This window comes from Muscardinus avellanarius (assembly GCF_963383645.1).
Source record: "Muscardinus avellanarius genome assembly, chromosome: X".
Classification (NCBI taxonomy): domain Eukaryota; kingdom Metazoa; phylum Chordata; class Mammalia; order Rodentia; family Gliridae; genus Muscardinus; species Muscardinus avellanarius.
The window spans coordinates 38,353,676-38,370,932 of record NC_137792.1 but is presented as its reverse complement, the minus strand read 5'-3'; the positions used below and the strand labels follow the sequence as shown (position 1 = coordinate 38,370,932).

At 35.6% G+C, this 17,257-nt stretch overlaps 1 protein-coding gene across 16 annotated transcripts in view; it reads right to left on the bottom strand.

The window, feature by feature from the left end:
• KDM6A (lysine demethylase 6A) overlaps window positions 1-17,257 on the bottom strand; it is a gene marked incomplete at both ends in the record, with an annotated part of 215,479 nt that overhangs the window by 71,063 nt on the left and 127,159 nt on the right. For 15 of the 16 annotated variants that reach the window (XM_080719450.1, XM_080719444.1, XM_080719454.1 and 12 more), the window contains one exon: window positions 13,128-13,248. The exons of the other annotated variant lie outside the window; for it this stretch is intronic. In XM_080719450.1, the coding sequence (XP_080575576.1) occupies window positions 13,128-13,248 (121 nt within the window). The remainder of the gene's footprint in view (window positions 1-13,127; window positions 13,249-17,257) is intronic. 16 annotated transcript variants of the gene reach the window in all.

The following is a 17,257-nucleotide window of genomic DNA, read 5'->3' as shown; positions in this document are numbered from 1 at the left end:
ATCTCTTTGAACACTTCTAAAAAATAGACCCATAAATACATATTCAAGTTTTCTGCACCTGCTGAAATATTTAGCATTGAAAGTAAATCAGCTGAAGAATAAATCATGTTAAAAGAAAAAGTAAGCTAAAAAAGCTCATTTCTATCCATGAACCAAACATCAAAAAATAAATATATTTTAAGCTGGGTGTGGTGGTGCATGTTTGTAATCCCAATACTTGGGAGGCTGAGACAGGAGGATCACAGGTTCAAGGACAGCCTCAGCAAGTAGTGGGACTCTGTTTCCAAATAAAAATTTAAAAAAATAAATAAATAAGGCTCAGGATGTGGCTTGGAAGTAGAATGCCCTTGAGTTCAATCCCCAATGCCAAAAAAATTTTATATTTTTTTAACTGCTGGACAAATAATTCATGATGGCAACTTCTAGATGTAACCCCTCCAAAGCATTCTTTTATCAAAATGAATTATCGCAAGGTGTTAAGTGCTATATTTCAACACAGAATTAACGAAACTACGCTTATTAAATTCAAACCTTCAATTAATATGAATAAACCAGTGTCAGCTACCTAATGTTTTAAGAAATGAAGATTTAGAAAGCATCATTTAGTATGAATGCAGTAGCTATTATGTATCCATTTGCAAATGTATATGTATGCATGATTAGGATAGCCTATATTTGCCATATTTTAAAATTTAAGGCTTATAACATCTTCTCAACGGATAAACTATTAACAAAATGACTATAGCCCAGAAATAGTAAATGACTGATGTATCTAACAAATATTTATTGAGAGCCTAGGTGATAAAGATAATGCAGACACCAGGGATACAATGGTCAACAAAATAAAAATAAAAAATTATTTGCCATGGTTGACTGAATGGGAAAAAAAAAACTCCAACATTTGAATAAGAATTGCTTGTATTTTCTATTGGTGTATTAAGGAAACTGTAAATCTTCAAACATCCCTTTATATTTGAAGTATGGCACCATAGCAATACAAAATAATTTTAAGATGTGAGTACTCTGAAAGCAAAAAATGTTTCCAATTGCTTTCCTCTTTACAAAAAGAGCAACATACCGATGACACATTCAGATTGCACTACATTTCTATGTCTATCCTATCCTGCAAACAAATTATCATTTAGATAGAAGATGGACATTTTCTAACTAAGCCATCAAAGGCTACAGTGACTTAAGAAACAGCCCTTTTAAGACAGCAGTACTTTAGATTTACTATTTAACTGAAATCCCACAAGGAAGAACAGTCAACAGCATTCAAGATCCTGCAATGAAACCTGGCAGGGGCAGTTTAGACATGTTTTATATAATTATTAAATAATCAAAAAAGCAGCAATCTAGTTAATAATATACTACCTCAAACCTACAACACCATGAAATAGAAAATATTTCCAAACAGAAAAGAGAGGGAAAAATTACTCAGGAAAAGAGTATTCATTCAAAAGCATGCATATGAGAATGAAAAAACCTACAGAATAATTACTGTGGATTTATAAGAAACTGAAGAAAAACACACACCTTGCAGCACACTAAGGGAGATGAGGGCCCAGGATGGGAATAAAATGACCTCATTGCTTCATTTCCAATATCTAAACCAGATGCAAAATAGATGTACCTATCAATATATAAATGAAGAGAAAGGGCTATGATAACTATCCTGCAAACCTGAAAATATCATGGTAAAATATCTCCATGCAACTAACAGGAAGCAGCTAGGAAACATCTGAATCTCTACATCTGACTATCTACAAACCTCAAGGTAGAAAGCAGTCTAAAGAAAATTAGTTTCAAGCAAGATTTGCCTAAGAAATGTTTTTTAATGTTAGTGATTCTCTTTATAGAGCACTTCTGGTACTCTATAAACTTAATGAAGGGTTTGATAAAAATTTCTGCTGACATCTTTTACCACCAAAGTCAAGTTTTGTTTTCAAAACTTTTGACTAATTTACAATTTCAAAATTATAGTATTTTGCTTCACATAGCTTGTGGGACTTAATTTCTAACTGAGGAAAAAAATCTATATTGATGTGGTTTCAAGACCTCATTTCTCTTTAAATTGTTTTATTTATAGCTGCAAGTATGTGATATCATGAATGTTTTTCATTGTAGAATTCTTCTCAATCCTAAAGACAAAGCAATCAAATAACTTTTTATAATTAAGAAATTATGTTTTACTTATACATTATTAATTTGAAGCAGTCTGGATTCTGTACCTAATCTAAAATGTTTTGAGTCAGTAGGCTGAGGTATAAAACCCTATGAATTAGAAAAAGAGCGCCTGCAAATTATTCCAATATGGTTCCAGGGTTAAATGCCACTATTCTAAAGTTTTTAAATTATGTACTTATACACAGAAACCTTTATTTCAGATCATATAGACAAGGCATTATCAGTCAATACTGGTGTCTATATTTAATTAAAATAGACAGAGACTATTAAGAATAATGCGTTGCCAAGAAGATTTTTACCAGGTTTTACTCTAGGACCAGGTTCTCTGCTATGGCTACACATCTAAAGAACTGTATACAAAGAACATTAAAATTAATGTGCTAATGAAAGGTTTTTAAAAATTAGCCTGCTCTGGCAATGCACAGAAAAGATAACCCATAATGGAATCAAAATATACAGACAAGAAAAATTTAAAAAAAAAAGATACTTCAGGATACAGAAGCAGTGTAAGCTATTTTTACAAAACCCATATAAAATGGGGTTCTATGGATTGTTTAAGTGAGAGAAGGGAAGGTGTGCCAGGTACTCTTGCCAATTAAAGGTAATTTTTTCCTTTTTTGTTTTTACAGAATGTCACACTTCTGAAAAGTACGATTTAAAATCAATAAAGATGTCGGGCGTGGTGGTGCACGCTTGTAATCCCCGTGCTTGGAAGGCAGAAACAGGAGGATTGCGCAGGTTCGAAGCCAGCCTCGCTGGCTTAAGAGACCCTGTTTCCAAATAAAAATATAAAAAATAGGTGTCTGAGAGTGTAGCCCGGAGGTAGAAGGGTTTCCAGGAACCCCAGATTCACCAAAAAATAAAAAATAAAAAATAGATAAAATCAATAAAGATGATTTAAAACTACTACTATATGATAAATGGATGAAAACAAGAAGATGCCTTAGGATGTGATGGTACTTACTTTAGGTATCTGATCTCTGAAAATAAATGGAGCTGAAACTTCTAAGTTCCGTCAGGGCTTATGAGAAACATTCCTGGACACACTGATCTGAATGATGTTCTCTCAAAGCCCTCAAACTCATTTATTCTGATTCATTCACCTATCTTTTCCCTCCCTCCCTCCCTCCTCTCTCTCATACAAAGTTATTACAACTGTTCCTAGAAGAGATTCTACTGCATGCCAATAACTGCCTAATAGATAACAGATGCTCACTTAGAAATGAAGCTCCTCCTTTGAAGTTTAGATAAGTCTAGTCTCTTTCAAAATATTTGTTAAAAAAAAAAAAAGCGTACACTGGAGATGTTGAAAAAAATTACTAGCTCGTCATTTTTAGTGTCAGGCTTATATCTGTCTACGCCAACATCTGCCAGGTACCTCCAAACTCTATACTCTTCAAATATCTCTTCTCCATTCAAAGCCTTTTGATCTCCCAAACCACAAACCTGCTGCTACTACTTTCTCTATCCCTTATTTTAGTGAACATATAATGATACAAGGCAATAAATAGGGAAACTCATTCCACATTGAATCAGCTAATAAATCTTAAGACATCTAGGAAGCAACGCCCCTCCACATTCATCTGTCACCTACCCATCCTCAGAGAACTCATTTATTCCACTGCACTTGTTCATCTTTTTTCCTGTAACTGTATTCTTCTCAATTCTTCATTACTACCATACTTTACGTAAGTACAGGTATGTAACCGATTATAATTTTTCAAAAACTGATCCTAGTGTGTTTCTAATCTGTATATACAAATGTTCAGAATAGGAATCTAATTAATTTCCAAGTTCTGTCCAACTAGTGAACATTTGCATTCATTTAAGACTGACATGTACACAAATAAGAAATACAAGGTGAGAATACTATATATTTTATTTAAAAAGGATATACAATAATATTCCTAATGTGGTGTCAGATGATATGAATAGCTTTATAAAACTACATTTTTGGGGGGTGAGGGGATACTGAGGATTGAACCCGGAGACACTGAAACACTAAGCTATACCCCAGCTGTATTCATTCATTCACTCACTCATTCATTCATTCATTCATTTTTCATTTGTGAAACAGGTTCTTGCCAAGTTGCTGCTGAGGGTCTCCCCTTGCTAAGTTGCTGAGGCTGGCCTTCAATCTGAAGTCCTCCTGTCTCAGTCTCCCAAGCACTGAGACTACAGATGTGTGCTACCATACCGGGCTATAAAAGCTCCATTTCTAGACTAAATATAATTACTAATTTAAGTCATATGAGTAAACACCAAATCACTTTTAAATTAGAAATGACTTTTGCACTTAAAAACTTAGAGAGTCAGGTATAGTGGCTCATGCTTCTAATCCCAGTACTTGGGAGGCTGAGACAGGAGGATCACAGATAGCCTCAGGTACTTAGTGAAGCTCTCTGCAACTTAGTGAGGCCCTTTTTCAAAATAAAGAACATAAAATAGGGCTGGGGTGTAGCTTGGAGGTAGAATGCCCCTGGGTTCCATCTCCAGTGCTTGGGGCAGGGGGGGCTGTGGCACAGGGAACTATAATTATTCTACCTTCTCAGTATCAGAAAGCATGTACATATATGCCTTGTCCTTTCCAAATATGCATTTTGGAGATAAAATATTTCAGCCATTTTTTACTGCTTCGCATATTGGAGGCATGTAATAGAACCCACGACAGAAATGTCAAATGAGAAAACAAAACTGGGTAGGTTGAATGAAGTTGAGAAACTATTATAAAATCACTAAAGATAAACCAATTAGGATGTTGATTCATATAAGAGAATACTATCAAAGAATGATTACAAGGTAAAGTACAAGTTGGTGAGTAGGATAAAATGGAAAGAGCCCCCCCCCCAAAAGACTTTGTTCTCCATAAGAAAGGAAAAATGAACAGAAAACAAAATAATCAGCAATGCCCATTCTCTGTAGGAAGATACAGATATGTTATACTCAGGTGAAAACAGAATTCTACTGCCAAGAACTAGAATAAAAAGAAAGCATTAAATCACAAGAATAAAATGGCTCTGCAGTTTCCTCAATCATAATCCAATCTCCTGCCATTGTAAGAAGCTCAGCAAACTCTGACAACATGAATTTTATGTATAAAGAACCAATAAGTATATGAAAGAAGAAATGCAGTGTGACTAATATTAAGAAAAATATTTTAAGACTAATATCTGCTTAAATTTATCCAAAAAGAATAGGTATTAAGAGTTGCCTCTGAGCATTTAAATAAAGCTGAATGTGGTAGTAATGAGCTTAAATTGCAAAGTTGGTCCTAACTTCAGTGATGTTGCTAACCAGTGCCAAAGGGCACTGTTAGGGATCGGATACAGAATACCCCTGGAAAAACTTATGAACGGGCAATACAAAAGTGTTCTGAAGTAAAATAATATAATCATGGGGTTCTAATCTAGTTGGTAGACCAATTCACTGATGGATGATCTGAATGGATTTATGGGTGGTAATTAAGGAAGGTAGGGGTATGAATGGAGAATGCTGGTCACTGGGGGTTTGGCCTTGGGGACTATTATGTCCCTCCCCTCTTGTCTTTGCTCACTTTGCTTTGGGCCTCTCTGATGTGGGAGCAGCACCCCTCTATGCATCCTATGGTCATTGCTTCCACTTATGGCATGGAGCTGGCACTATGGATTGAAACCTCTGAAACCACGAGTCCCAGTAAGTCTTACCTATTCCAATTGTTCATGTCAGGAAATTTGGTAATAGTGATGGAAAAGCTGACTGAAAGAAGTAGCCATCAAAAAATAAAAATTAGGCCTCTCTTACTGTCAATACATCTAAACTAATTCTTATGAAGACTCTACAAATGCAGGTTCTAGATGATAGATCCTTTCTTGAAGAACTTCTTTCTCCTCTTGGAATTATGTTTTAGCCAAATCTCAAAAGAAACACTATATCATACAGTTTTGAAGCACTCACCAAATTCTTCTAAGCTACTGAGGAATAAGGGAACTTTTCCAATCCCCTAAAAAAGGTGAGTCACACAGGTGAGGTATCGCTATCTGACAAATAAAATCACTCAAGGTCAGAATTTTCAAAATGCCAGTTGAAGAGCATAATCAAGGAAATAGGGTAGGAATCTTCAGACAAAGAAACTAAACAAAAAATACTGTTAGAACATCAACTTAAGGCATTGCTAAAATTGATAGGTAGTATTCAAATTCTCCGCAAATACTTACTATGGCACACGCTTGTAATCCCCACGCTTGGGAGGCTGAGACAGAAGGATCGCGCAGGTTCAAAGCCAGCCTTGCTGGCTTAGGAGACCCTGTTTCCAAATAAAAGTATAAAAAATAGGTGTCTGGGAGCATAGCCAGAGGTAGAACCCCAGTCCCACAATAAATAAATAAGTAAATAAATAAATAAGTAAATAAATAAATAAATACATAAATAAAAGACTGGAGGAATTTTACTTCATAGATTTTCAAAGTAACTTCTAAAATGAGGTACCTATCATGCATTTACTTAATCTTTCTGTCTTAATATACAGGCATAACAATATGACAACAAAATACCTGAGTTTTATGCAGGGTATTAGATCAAATTTAAATAAAATAAATTTAAAGGGCTTGGGGATGTAGTTCAACAGTAAAGCACATGTCTGGCATGTGCAACCTCCTAGGTTCAATTTTCACTACTGTAACACACACACACACACACACACACACACACACACACACACACACACATACACACAGTTTCGTGTCAAATACAATTAAGAGGGAAAATATGCTAAATGAATTAGGGCACCTGGAGAAAACAACAAATGTCAGTTTGTATAAGAAAGAATCCTAATAGGAGGTGAGAAATAAAACCAGCTTGTTTATGTTTTTAAATTGTTTCCAGTCTTTACTATGAGCCTTTTTTATCATTTTGTATCTCTTCCAGTACATTTATCAACTCATTCAAGAAAAAACAACACCTAGTAAAATGCCAAGGTAATGCACAAGATTCATTTGAGTTCACACTATTTCCTTTGACCTGTCATGGTAATTCTCATTTTTCCATCCTTTCATAGTAACTCCTTCAATAAACCTTTATCACTTTCAAATGCCAAATTACAATGCTTTTTATATTGACTGACACCTTAACTAACTACTGACAAGCTCCCACTTTTAAAAGTCACGCTTTTTAGTTACTTTAAAAATCCCCAAAATTCTAAAGCTCACATATTTTAGATATATTTAAATATGTAAGCATTAGGGAGAATTCCTCCATTATACTCATTAAATTAAATAGATGCATTAGCCTTAACTGATTAAAGAATATGGGTGTTGTTACATCTTATTTTGCATTTATTAGCTTCACATGAAGGAAATAATTTTAACAGTCTGCCAGGATGTGAAAACTATGGGCATTATATAAAACTATGTGTCAAAATTCGCGTACTTTTATTGAAGTAACGATAGCATACTGCTTCAAATATATAACAAATGTAAGTATCACTAATAGCATTAAAAGATAATGAAATAAAATCCTGAATTAATTATATGGAGCTAAATAGGCAACTAAATTCACATTGTGTGTGTGTGTGTGGGGGGGGGGTATCTGAAGCAGAGAAGAACAGTAACAATAAAATAGCATGTACAACTGTCACCCTGGAATAGACTTTGGTTCAAATAACATTGAACTATAAAGAATTGGTATCTCCATCACTCACTAAACACATGAAATCTTTATTGGCCAATATAATGGAAAAATAACAACATATTAATGAAACGTAAACTCAGCATTAACTGCTCATTACTAAGGATGGGCAGAGTGACAAAAAATATAAGGACTAAATGCTGAAACAGGAAAATAGATTTCAAAAAAATATACACTGGTCCCAAATTAAAGGAATTTTATATGGCAAAGTAAGAACTAAAGAATGGCTAAAAATTCTATATGCAAGATATAGAATGTATGTATAATCATCTTGGTATCAATCTTGTAAGGTAGATCTGATTATTCCATTTCTATAGACATAAAATCAGAAGAAGAAGGAATCTTATACAAGGTTATAAAATTAGTTATATGGCATGTGGCAGGATCAAATTCTACAAGCAAATTTGCCTGCTCTAAACACATAGTACCAAAACAAAATCAATCTGTTTCGGAGATCCATTTTGTAAGAAATGCTATCACCAGTGATAGAAACAAAACACAAGGCCCTGGGATGTATTTCCTCGGTAAAAGAAGGAACTCATTATGAAAATAAATTATATTTTATTTAAATATTTTGCAATCTAAGAAGTATTATATATGCTACATCCCTTTCCACAAAAAGTAAAAGGTGGTAGAAAAAATCTGATTTGTAATGGAAAGATGGTTCACACCATCTGGTTTATCCATCTCTCATCCTTCCATTAGATGGAACAGTATATATAGGGACTTGAACCCTGCTCAAACACTGAGCATACCTGATCTAAGAGTAACCATATCTCCTTTGATAAGGAATCAGTTAAAAAGAGCCCAGTGGAGCATGCCTGTAATTCCAGTACCTGTGAAGCTGGGACAGGAGGATAAGTTTAAGGCTATCCTCAAGCAACTTATTGAGACAAAAGTTAAAACTACGAAGGGTTAGAAGTACTTCAAGGCTGAAAGAGGAAGAATATGTGGGTTCGAATCCAGCCTTAGCTACTTAGTGAGACTCTCAGCAACTCAGTAAGACCCTGTTTCCAAATAAAACATAAAATAGGTCTGGGAGTGTAACCCAGAGGTAGAAAGCCCCTGGGCTCCATCCCCAGTACCACAAAGGGGGTCAGGGGTAAATTCAGAGGTAGAATGCCCCTGGGTTCCATCACCAGTAGTACCTATGTACGCACACATGTGCGCGCACACACATGCACGCACGCATGCACACAGCCATGTGGCCTATTTCTGGCCAATGAAATGCAAGTTGAAGTATTTCTGAAGAGATCAACAAGAGACTAGAATCTTGTCCCTCCACAAAATGACAATAATCATCAATGAAGCATTCATTATATGCTAGCACTACACTAAGTACATAAACGATTGCTCTATAATATCTTTCTATGATGAAATATTTCACTTTGCTTGCACATGACAACCCTCTTTCACTATCAAAAGAGCAACTAGTCATTAGAATAAGCCAACAGAGAACTGAAAAGAAAATGAGTCCATGATGAAACCTTGGATCAGCCATTATCAACCAATTCTGAACACTAGATCTCGCACATGAGCTATCATTTTTATTTTAATAGGCTTAATTTGAATTCTTGAGATTGCATCCTAAAAAGCATCTATACCAACACACTTTGCTAGAAAACAATGAAAGGTCAACAAGTTCCTTATTGTTCTCAGTGAAAGTCAAGTATTTATCAGGAAAAGAGGAGGCGAGCTAAGGGGGAGAGAGATGTATAATTCCTTCTGATTCTACCTTCCCTCATACTGAATGCTAAACATTTAAGTAGTAAACTAAAACACCTCTTCCTCAATTAAAAGATTTTTTTTTTTTTTGCGCGATACTGGGGATGGAACCCAGGGGCATTCGACCTCCGAGGTATACTTCTAGCCCTACTTTTAATTCTTTATATTGCAACAGAGTCTCACTGAGTTGTAAAGGGCCTCATTAAGTAGCTGAGGCTGTCTGGGAACCATGATCCTCCTGTCTCAGCCTCCCAAATTACAAAGATGCACCACTATGACCAGTTTAAAAAAAAAAAAAAAGCTTCTGCCAGGCGGTGGCACATGCTTGTAATCCCAGTGCTTAGGAGGATGAGACAGGAGGATCACAGTTCGTGGACAGCTTCAGCTACTTAATGAGGCCCTTTTTATCAGTGAGACAGTGTTTTCAAATAAAGTATAAAATAGGTCTGGGAGTATAGCCCAGAGGTAGAAAGCCTCTGGGTTCCATCCCTAATACCACCAAAAAAAGAAGGAAAGAAGGAAAGAAGGAAAGAAGGAAAGAAAGAAAGAAAGAAAAGATAGCTTTATGCTATAGGAAAAAAATATAAAGGATTAAAAAAATATTTTCATACAAATGAATTAGACATCAGAATGTCACCAACTATTTAGGCATGTGTGTGTGTGTGTGTGTGTGTGTGTGTGTGTGTGTGTGTGTGTGTGATACTATGGATTGAATCCAGGGATATTCTGCTTCTGAGCTACACCCAGCTCTTTATGTATGTGTGTCCATTCAGTTTTAAAAAAGGGTCTCATGATGTTGTTGAGGCTGGCTGCAAACGTGCAATCTTCCTGTCTCTACCTCCCAAGTACTGGGATTATAGCACACATGTGCACTACCACATCTGACATCAAGTGTGTGTGTGTGTGTGTGTGTGTGTGTGTGTGTGTGTGTGTGTGTGTTACTGGGGATGGAACCCAGGGCTTTCTACCCCTGGGCTATTATAGCACACATTTGCACTACCACATCTGACATCAAGTAAGTGTGTGTGTGTGGGGGGGGTGTTACTGGGGATGGAACCCAGGGACTTTCTACCCCTGGGCTACACTCCCAGATCTGTTTTATATTTTATTTGAAAACTGGGTCCCACTAAGTTGCTGAGAGCCTCACTAAGTAGCCGAGGCTGGCTTCGAACCTGTGTGATCCTCCTGCCTCAGGCTCCCAAGCGCAGGGATCACAAGCGTGCACCACCACACCCAGTGACAGCAAGTATTTTTTATAAACGAAGAAAAAGAACAGGGTGCAGTGGTGCATGCCTATAATCCCAGTACATGGAAGGCTGAGACAGTATGATCACAGATTCTAATCCAGCCTCAGCAACTGAGTGAGACCATTTCCAAATATAAAATAAAGAGAGATGGGGATATAGCTCAAAGAAGATTGGCCCTGGGTTCAATGCTCAGCATCACAAATAAGGAAGGAGAGAGGGAGGGAGGGAGGGAGGGAGGGAGGGAGGGAGGGAGGGTTGGCTTAATAAATATTTACAACTAAACAGGTATAAAGGAGGGAAGTTGTAAAAGTAAATGAAATAAGTACCTAGAAAAAAAAAAGTCTAGTTAAATATAAGGAAAATCAAGAGATTTTAGTATGTCCAAAAAAAAAGAAAGAAAAAAGGGAAGAAAAAATGTTTTTAAGTAATGCAAGAATTAATTAACCTGGTATAACGGCACATGCCTGTAATCCCAGTTTTGGGAGGCTAAAGCAGGAGAGCTGTAGGTTCAAGGCCAGCCTCAGCAACTTAGTGAGGCCTCAGAAACTTAGTAAGACTTTCAAAATAAAAAAATAGGGCTGGAGGTATAGCTCAGCAGTAGAATGCCCCTGGGTTCAATCCCTGGGGGAGGGAAGAAGGGAGGAACAGTGGGTAAGCAAAAGAAGTCTGCCCTTTCTTAACGCAATTTTACTAAGATTACTATGGCTTACAGGTTTGTTATTCCTCAACAAATACAAGTGGTATTCAGAAATGTTTTGGTTGAACTAAATAAAGTAGGAACACTTTCAATTAGCTATGGAACATTGTTTCCCCTGATTAATGGTATTTTCAAATATTGCTACCTTCATGAAAACAGATATATGCTCACAGATTTAGGATATCATTGTGCTGGTATTCATAGAGTCACATTATATAATTTAGAATATATTACTCCCCCCCTCAAATGCATTTCTTGATCAACCTTTATTCAACTGCTCTCAAAAGCCCTTTTACAACAGGCATATTGTGACAATACTAAGAAATGCTCAACTAAGTTTATTTTGTGTAAGACATGTTAAGAATCTTTGATAGCTCATAGAAACTGTGAAAGTCCAAGCAGAGGTGTTGAATTATACAAAGGCAACATATCTGTAATTATTTTTTCATTTCAAGTTCACTGACATCCCACAATATAGCTTGAGAAAATGTTACTCTAAGCTTTAGGAAAACTGGTAATTTCTAGGCAACCTTTACTCTCCATAGCACTTACACTAACTCTAGGACCTATTTCTCAACTGTACTTATCTTCCACCAATGTGATCTGAATTCTTTACAATCTACTTGTCTTAATATCCTGGGTTGTATATCTTGTATACAATCAGTAGTTGCATAATATCTACTTTAAGAATCTACAGCCATTAACCATTAGGCACTGTAAAATTCATTTTAAAAAAGACCTTTATTAGTGAGCTCAAATTAAAATCCACTGGAAAGTCATTGTTTATCGCTGTGCTTCATCTTCTCCCACCTTTAGAATTGAGATAATATGCAACAGAGATATTTAGGACACAGCAACAAGTTTAAATAGTTGTAACTACCAAAACAGGATATTTCCTAGAACTCCTAATTTTTTCAAACTGCAATTCCTTCGTTATGCAGGGAAGCACTATTTTCATGAAAAGTTCAGTGGGCCCTAAAGTGATGGCATAGACAGTATGAGAGACTCAATGAAAACATGAAAAATTGGAGAAATTTAAAATTTCCATAGGAAGTAAGATAAGATACTTCATCAACAACACATTATATTTTCCCAACATTGTTTATACTCACAAACCAGCAGTCCAAATGCCTTTAGATATAAAATATACTCTGCTGGTAGGGGTGGACAGATTTTTATTCAGACCCACCCATTCAAAGAAATGGCCAATGATTGGGTCCCAGATAAGCATCATTCAGTAGCTGCTTTTGACTTCTACAGTGGCAAATCGCTTATACAGAGGTGATTTAGATGTCCAGAGACTGAAAACGTTAACCTTTCCTAAGGATAGACCTTAGTTATAACTTAAAAACAAAACAAAAATTTAATAGTGTAATTATTTACCATACAAATCTTAGCATCATAACTACCTTGTATCCTGAAACCCAATCTTATTGTATCATCCAGTTCACAATTGATATAAACAGTTCCTTCATCTAATTTTCAAAATTTCTTTTGAAGTGCTAATATAAATTCCATCATTTCTCAATGTTCTAATATTTAACAACAACCCAAAAAAACCCATAGAAATGAAACATTGTACTTTGAAAAAAAAAACTCCAATAACCTACCTTTAAACTAGACTCATAGTCTGTGTTCACTTTGAACATAAGCCCAAGTCGTAAATGAATTTCCTTGGCTCGACAAAAGCTTGGATCAACATAAAGCACCTCCTGAAATGCTTTAATTGCCCTGAAAGAATATAGACATAAGATATCTTAACTTTTTAACATGTGCATTAATTCTTGCTTGGTAGTACAGTAAACTTGCTTTATGCAATATTGTTTTAAAAAATGACAGTTTTATTAAGATGATGTGAATAAAACATAAGGAAAAAATAGAAGGGGGCAGTTGGGCCATTTGTATAATTAAATGTACATGACCTAATTTCATATAAAAGGGGAAAAGGAAGGTCAGTTAAATTTACTTAAACAATGTTTCATGGTTTAATGGCATTCTCAGTGTAAATAATTTCATTGCTTCTAGAATGTCTTGAGGGAGAAGAGTATAGGGGAAATGGTAAGGTTATGTTTTTAGTTAGGAACAATCCTGTTTCTAGTCTAGTCCACAAAAATACATCTTCTCTTTAAAAACTGTATTTTCATCTTGCACGTCTAGGTTTGCAATCCATCTATACCTTATCTTTTATACTGTGTGAGGTAGAGGTCAGGTTTCATATTTCCCATATAATATCCAGTAATCCTTCAGCATTTATAGAAAAGACCATCTTTACTCCAAAGCTCTACAGTCCTACTTTTTCTAAATCAAATGTCCATATTCATATAGGTCTGTTTCCAGGTTATTTATTCCACTTCATTCTCCTTGGTCTCTATTTGCATCAAATTAACACTATCTTTTTTATATAATAATTTTATTAGTAGTAGACCAAATTCGAGGAAGAATATTTTACCAACTATTTATATTGCTTAATTTGATCATGTATTATCTACTCAGCATTGAATATTAAAGTGAAAAAAGTCAGCTTTAAATTTTGTTATAATATCAAGCAGTATTTTAGATATTTTCAATCCCTCCCTCTACATGATTTAAAGCTTCTCTTAAGTACAAGATAGTATATTCTTCACAAAGGTCTACCCCCACATACTTTAAAGATCGCTACTTTGAATCTTATATTCTTCCAAAATAAATGCTAACTTTTTATCTAAAAGTTCAAAATATCATACGGCAAAATATGTCATGACTTAAGTAAGTTTACTTTGATAAATTCATGCATTTTTCCTACCAAAGAAAAACATATGTGTAGCTATATAAATGCTTATTATAAAATTAAGGATTCATCCAGGCATGGTGGTGCACACTTACAATCCCGGTACTTGGGAGACTGACAGGAGGATCTCAGGTTGGAGGACAGCCTCAGCAAGTATTGAGATTCTTGGCAACCTAGAGAGACCTTGCTTGAAAATAAAATAGGACTGGGAGTGTAGGTTAGAGGTGGAACACCCCTGGGTTCAATCCTTAGTAGCAGTAAGTAAGTAATCATAACGGTAGTGTTTACAGGGAATGGGGGCTGGCATCAGTACTCGAAGTACTTAATGTTCTTCTTGAAAAAGAACTCAACATCCATTTGTTAGATGGTTTTAAAGTGGGTGGAGTATGTTTCATTATCTGATGTATATAGGCTTTAAGGTAGGATAAGGGGATCAAAGGATTGAGAGGAGAAAAATGGAACAATTATTCTGATTCAGAGGTGGCTTACTATTCTTCTCAATCAATGCAAATATGGTAGGGGGTTTGTGTTTATTAGGGGAGGCATCAAAGTGGGAATTGGGAAAGGGCTAAATGAGTGATGTAAGCATATATGACTTTACCATCTTGTACTCCATTAATATATTAGGAAGAAGGGCTGGAGATATAGTTCAGTGACATAGCACCTGTTTAGCATACACAAAGCCCTGTTTTCTATTCTAAGCACCACCATTTATTTTAAAAAAAAGTTAGGAAAAGAACTGAATTAATAAATGAGCTTTTAGAAGCTTCTGGGGTGGTGACAATGCTTTATTTCTTTCGTTTTTTGTTTTGTTTTGTTTTTTGATGGTATTGGGGATGGAACCCAGGGGCCTTCTACCACTGGGCTACACTCCCAGACCTATTTTATATTTTTATATTTGGAAACAGGGTCTCTTAAGCCAGCGAAAGCTGATTTCGAACCTGTGCGATCCTCCTGTCTCAGCCTCCCAAGTGCGGGAATTACAAGGGTACGCCACCACACCCGACACAATGTTTGATTTCTTGATCTAGGTTATCTTAACACAAGATGTACACTTATGACTGATGTGCTTTTCTTTAGGTATATTTTGTAGTACTAAAAATTTGTGGAAAATGCTTCATAATGTCCCAATTAACCTTACCTTATGGTATGGGTCAGAAAATTATCTAATGAAATGAATGGGTTAGAACAGGGCAATGTCCACATGTGCCAATAAAAATGACAGGCAGGCCTGAGTCACAGACATGAGAGAAATAGAATGAAAGTGGAAGACAGCAAAAGAATGAAAGAATACAGACACAAAAAATAGTAAAGGAAAAAAGGTCTAACAGAGAGTGCATGAAGAAAGGAAGGGCAAGGAGCACAGAACAAGCGTAACAACTAGTAACAACGACCCCTCAGGAGAAGTATTCCTTACTCTGGCTCAGATTCTATTCCAGCCTTTCCCCTAACCATAGTATACCCTTACTAAAAACATCTCTTCCGTTTGGTTCACGGTGTCATATAGGTGCAAAGAATGTGGGTTCCTTTTAACATATTCTCTATGCTTGTTAACACACAGGGGGTAGGAGGAGGTGCACAGGACCGTGATCATATAAAGCAAAAACACATACTCCAAATACACTAGGCTGGCTCTATGTTTATTCTTTAAGGTCTATTAAAAGTGCCTAGGACAACGTGTAGACTATATATACCCCAAACACCAATGTCTTTTTGGTATGTCAATTTTACTTCCAATTCAATATCTTGCAGGCCCAATCTCTATTACTAGATTACTGAAATAAATTTTGTAAGGACTTTACTTGCTCTGCTTTGACTTTTATTTAATTTTTCAACATTTGGCTCCTGTGATTGCCTAATAAGCACAATACTAACAACTTAATCTTATCTTGCACATGCTTGTAATCCCACTACTTGGGAAACTGAGAAAGGAGTATCACAGGTTTGAGGCCAACCTTAACAACTTGGCAAGGACTCTGTTTTAAAACAAGAAGCGCTAGTATCCCCAGTACCAAAAACAAGAGAGAAAGTAATACTCCTGTCTCTATATTGCATTTAAGATCTATGCACAGTACGTATTTAATTCCATTCCCAGTTATGCCCTAATGCTGCTCCTCCTTAGCTGTGAACTGGCTTATTTCAATAATTTTTAAGTGCAAATACTAGCCCTTTGGCAAACTCTTGGCTCACTATGTTCTCCAGATCTAAAATATTTTCATTCTTCAATGTCTGTGTAAATTAACTACTATTCTTCAAGACTCACCATTCAAACTCAGTATCAACTGTTATGTTTTTCTGCTTTGTAATTAGACCAGCAATTAGGTCCATTCTATAATAAAAATCATTTTATTTTCTACCTTTTATTTTACTGTTTCCAGTTTTCCTAAGACTATTCCTTAAAGTCTACATTGCTTTTTTCTTTTAATATTCTAAATAATACCACAAAAGTTTTAACAGATGTTAACTGATTCCATTAACGTTTACAGTTAAGGACTTCTATTGGGGAGGAGACACTGTACAGTCTGTTTACTGATTAGTTTCCCTCATCTAACAAAAACTACATTATTTAAATATCTATATTCACTTTCTGTCTAAACCTTTACCCACTTTTCTCTCCTGTATGTTTCTGCAGTTTTTCCCATCCCAGAAAAACAAAACAAAACAACCAGAAAATGGGAGAGGAAGGTTGTAAGAAAGAAAGTCGGAGAGAAAGGTAGAAAAAACAGCTAACATTCAAGACTACCTTCCAATTTTGATTGTCATTTTAACTGCATTTGTATCTCACTTAATATGTGTCGCTGGAATATGGTCTCTGTAGCACAAACTAAATCATCAAAACATATAATTTCTGCCAATTTCAGAATTCTGACTGAGAAAGAATTTTAGAACATAAGGGCTACCAAGTAGTATAAAATACTTTTATATGCTTGAAAAAATTCATACTTTTAAATACTTAAACCGAATTTTCTACTG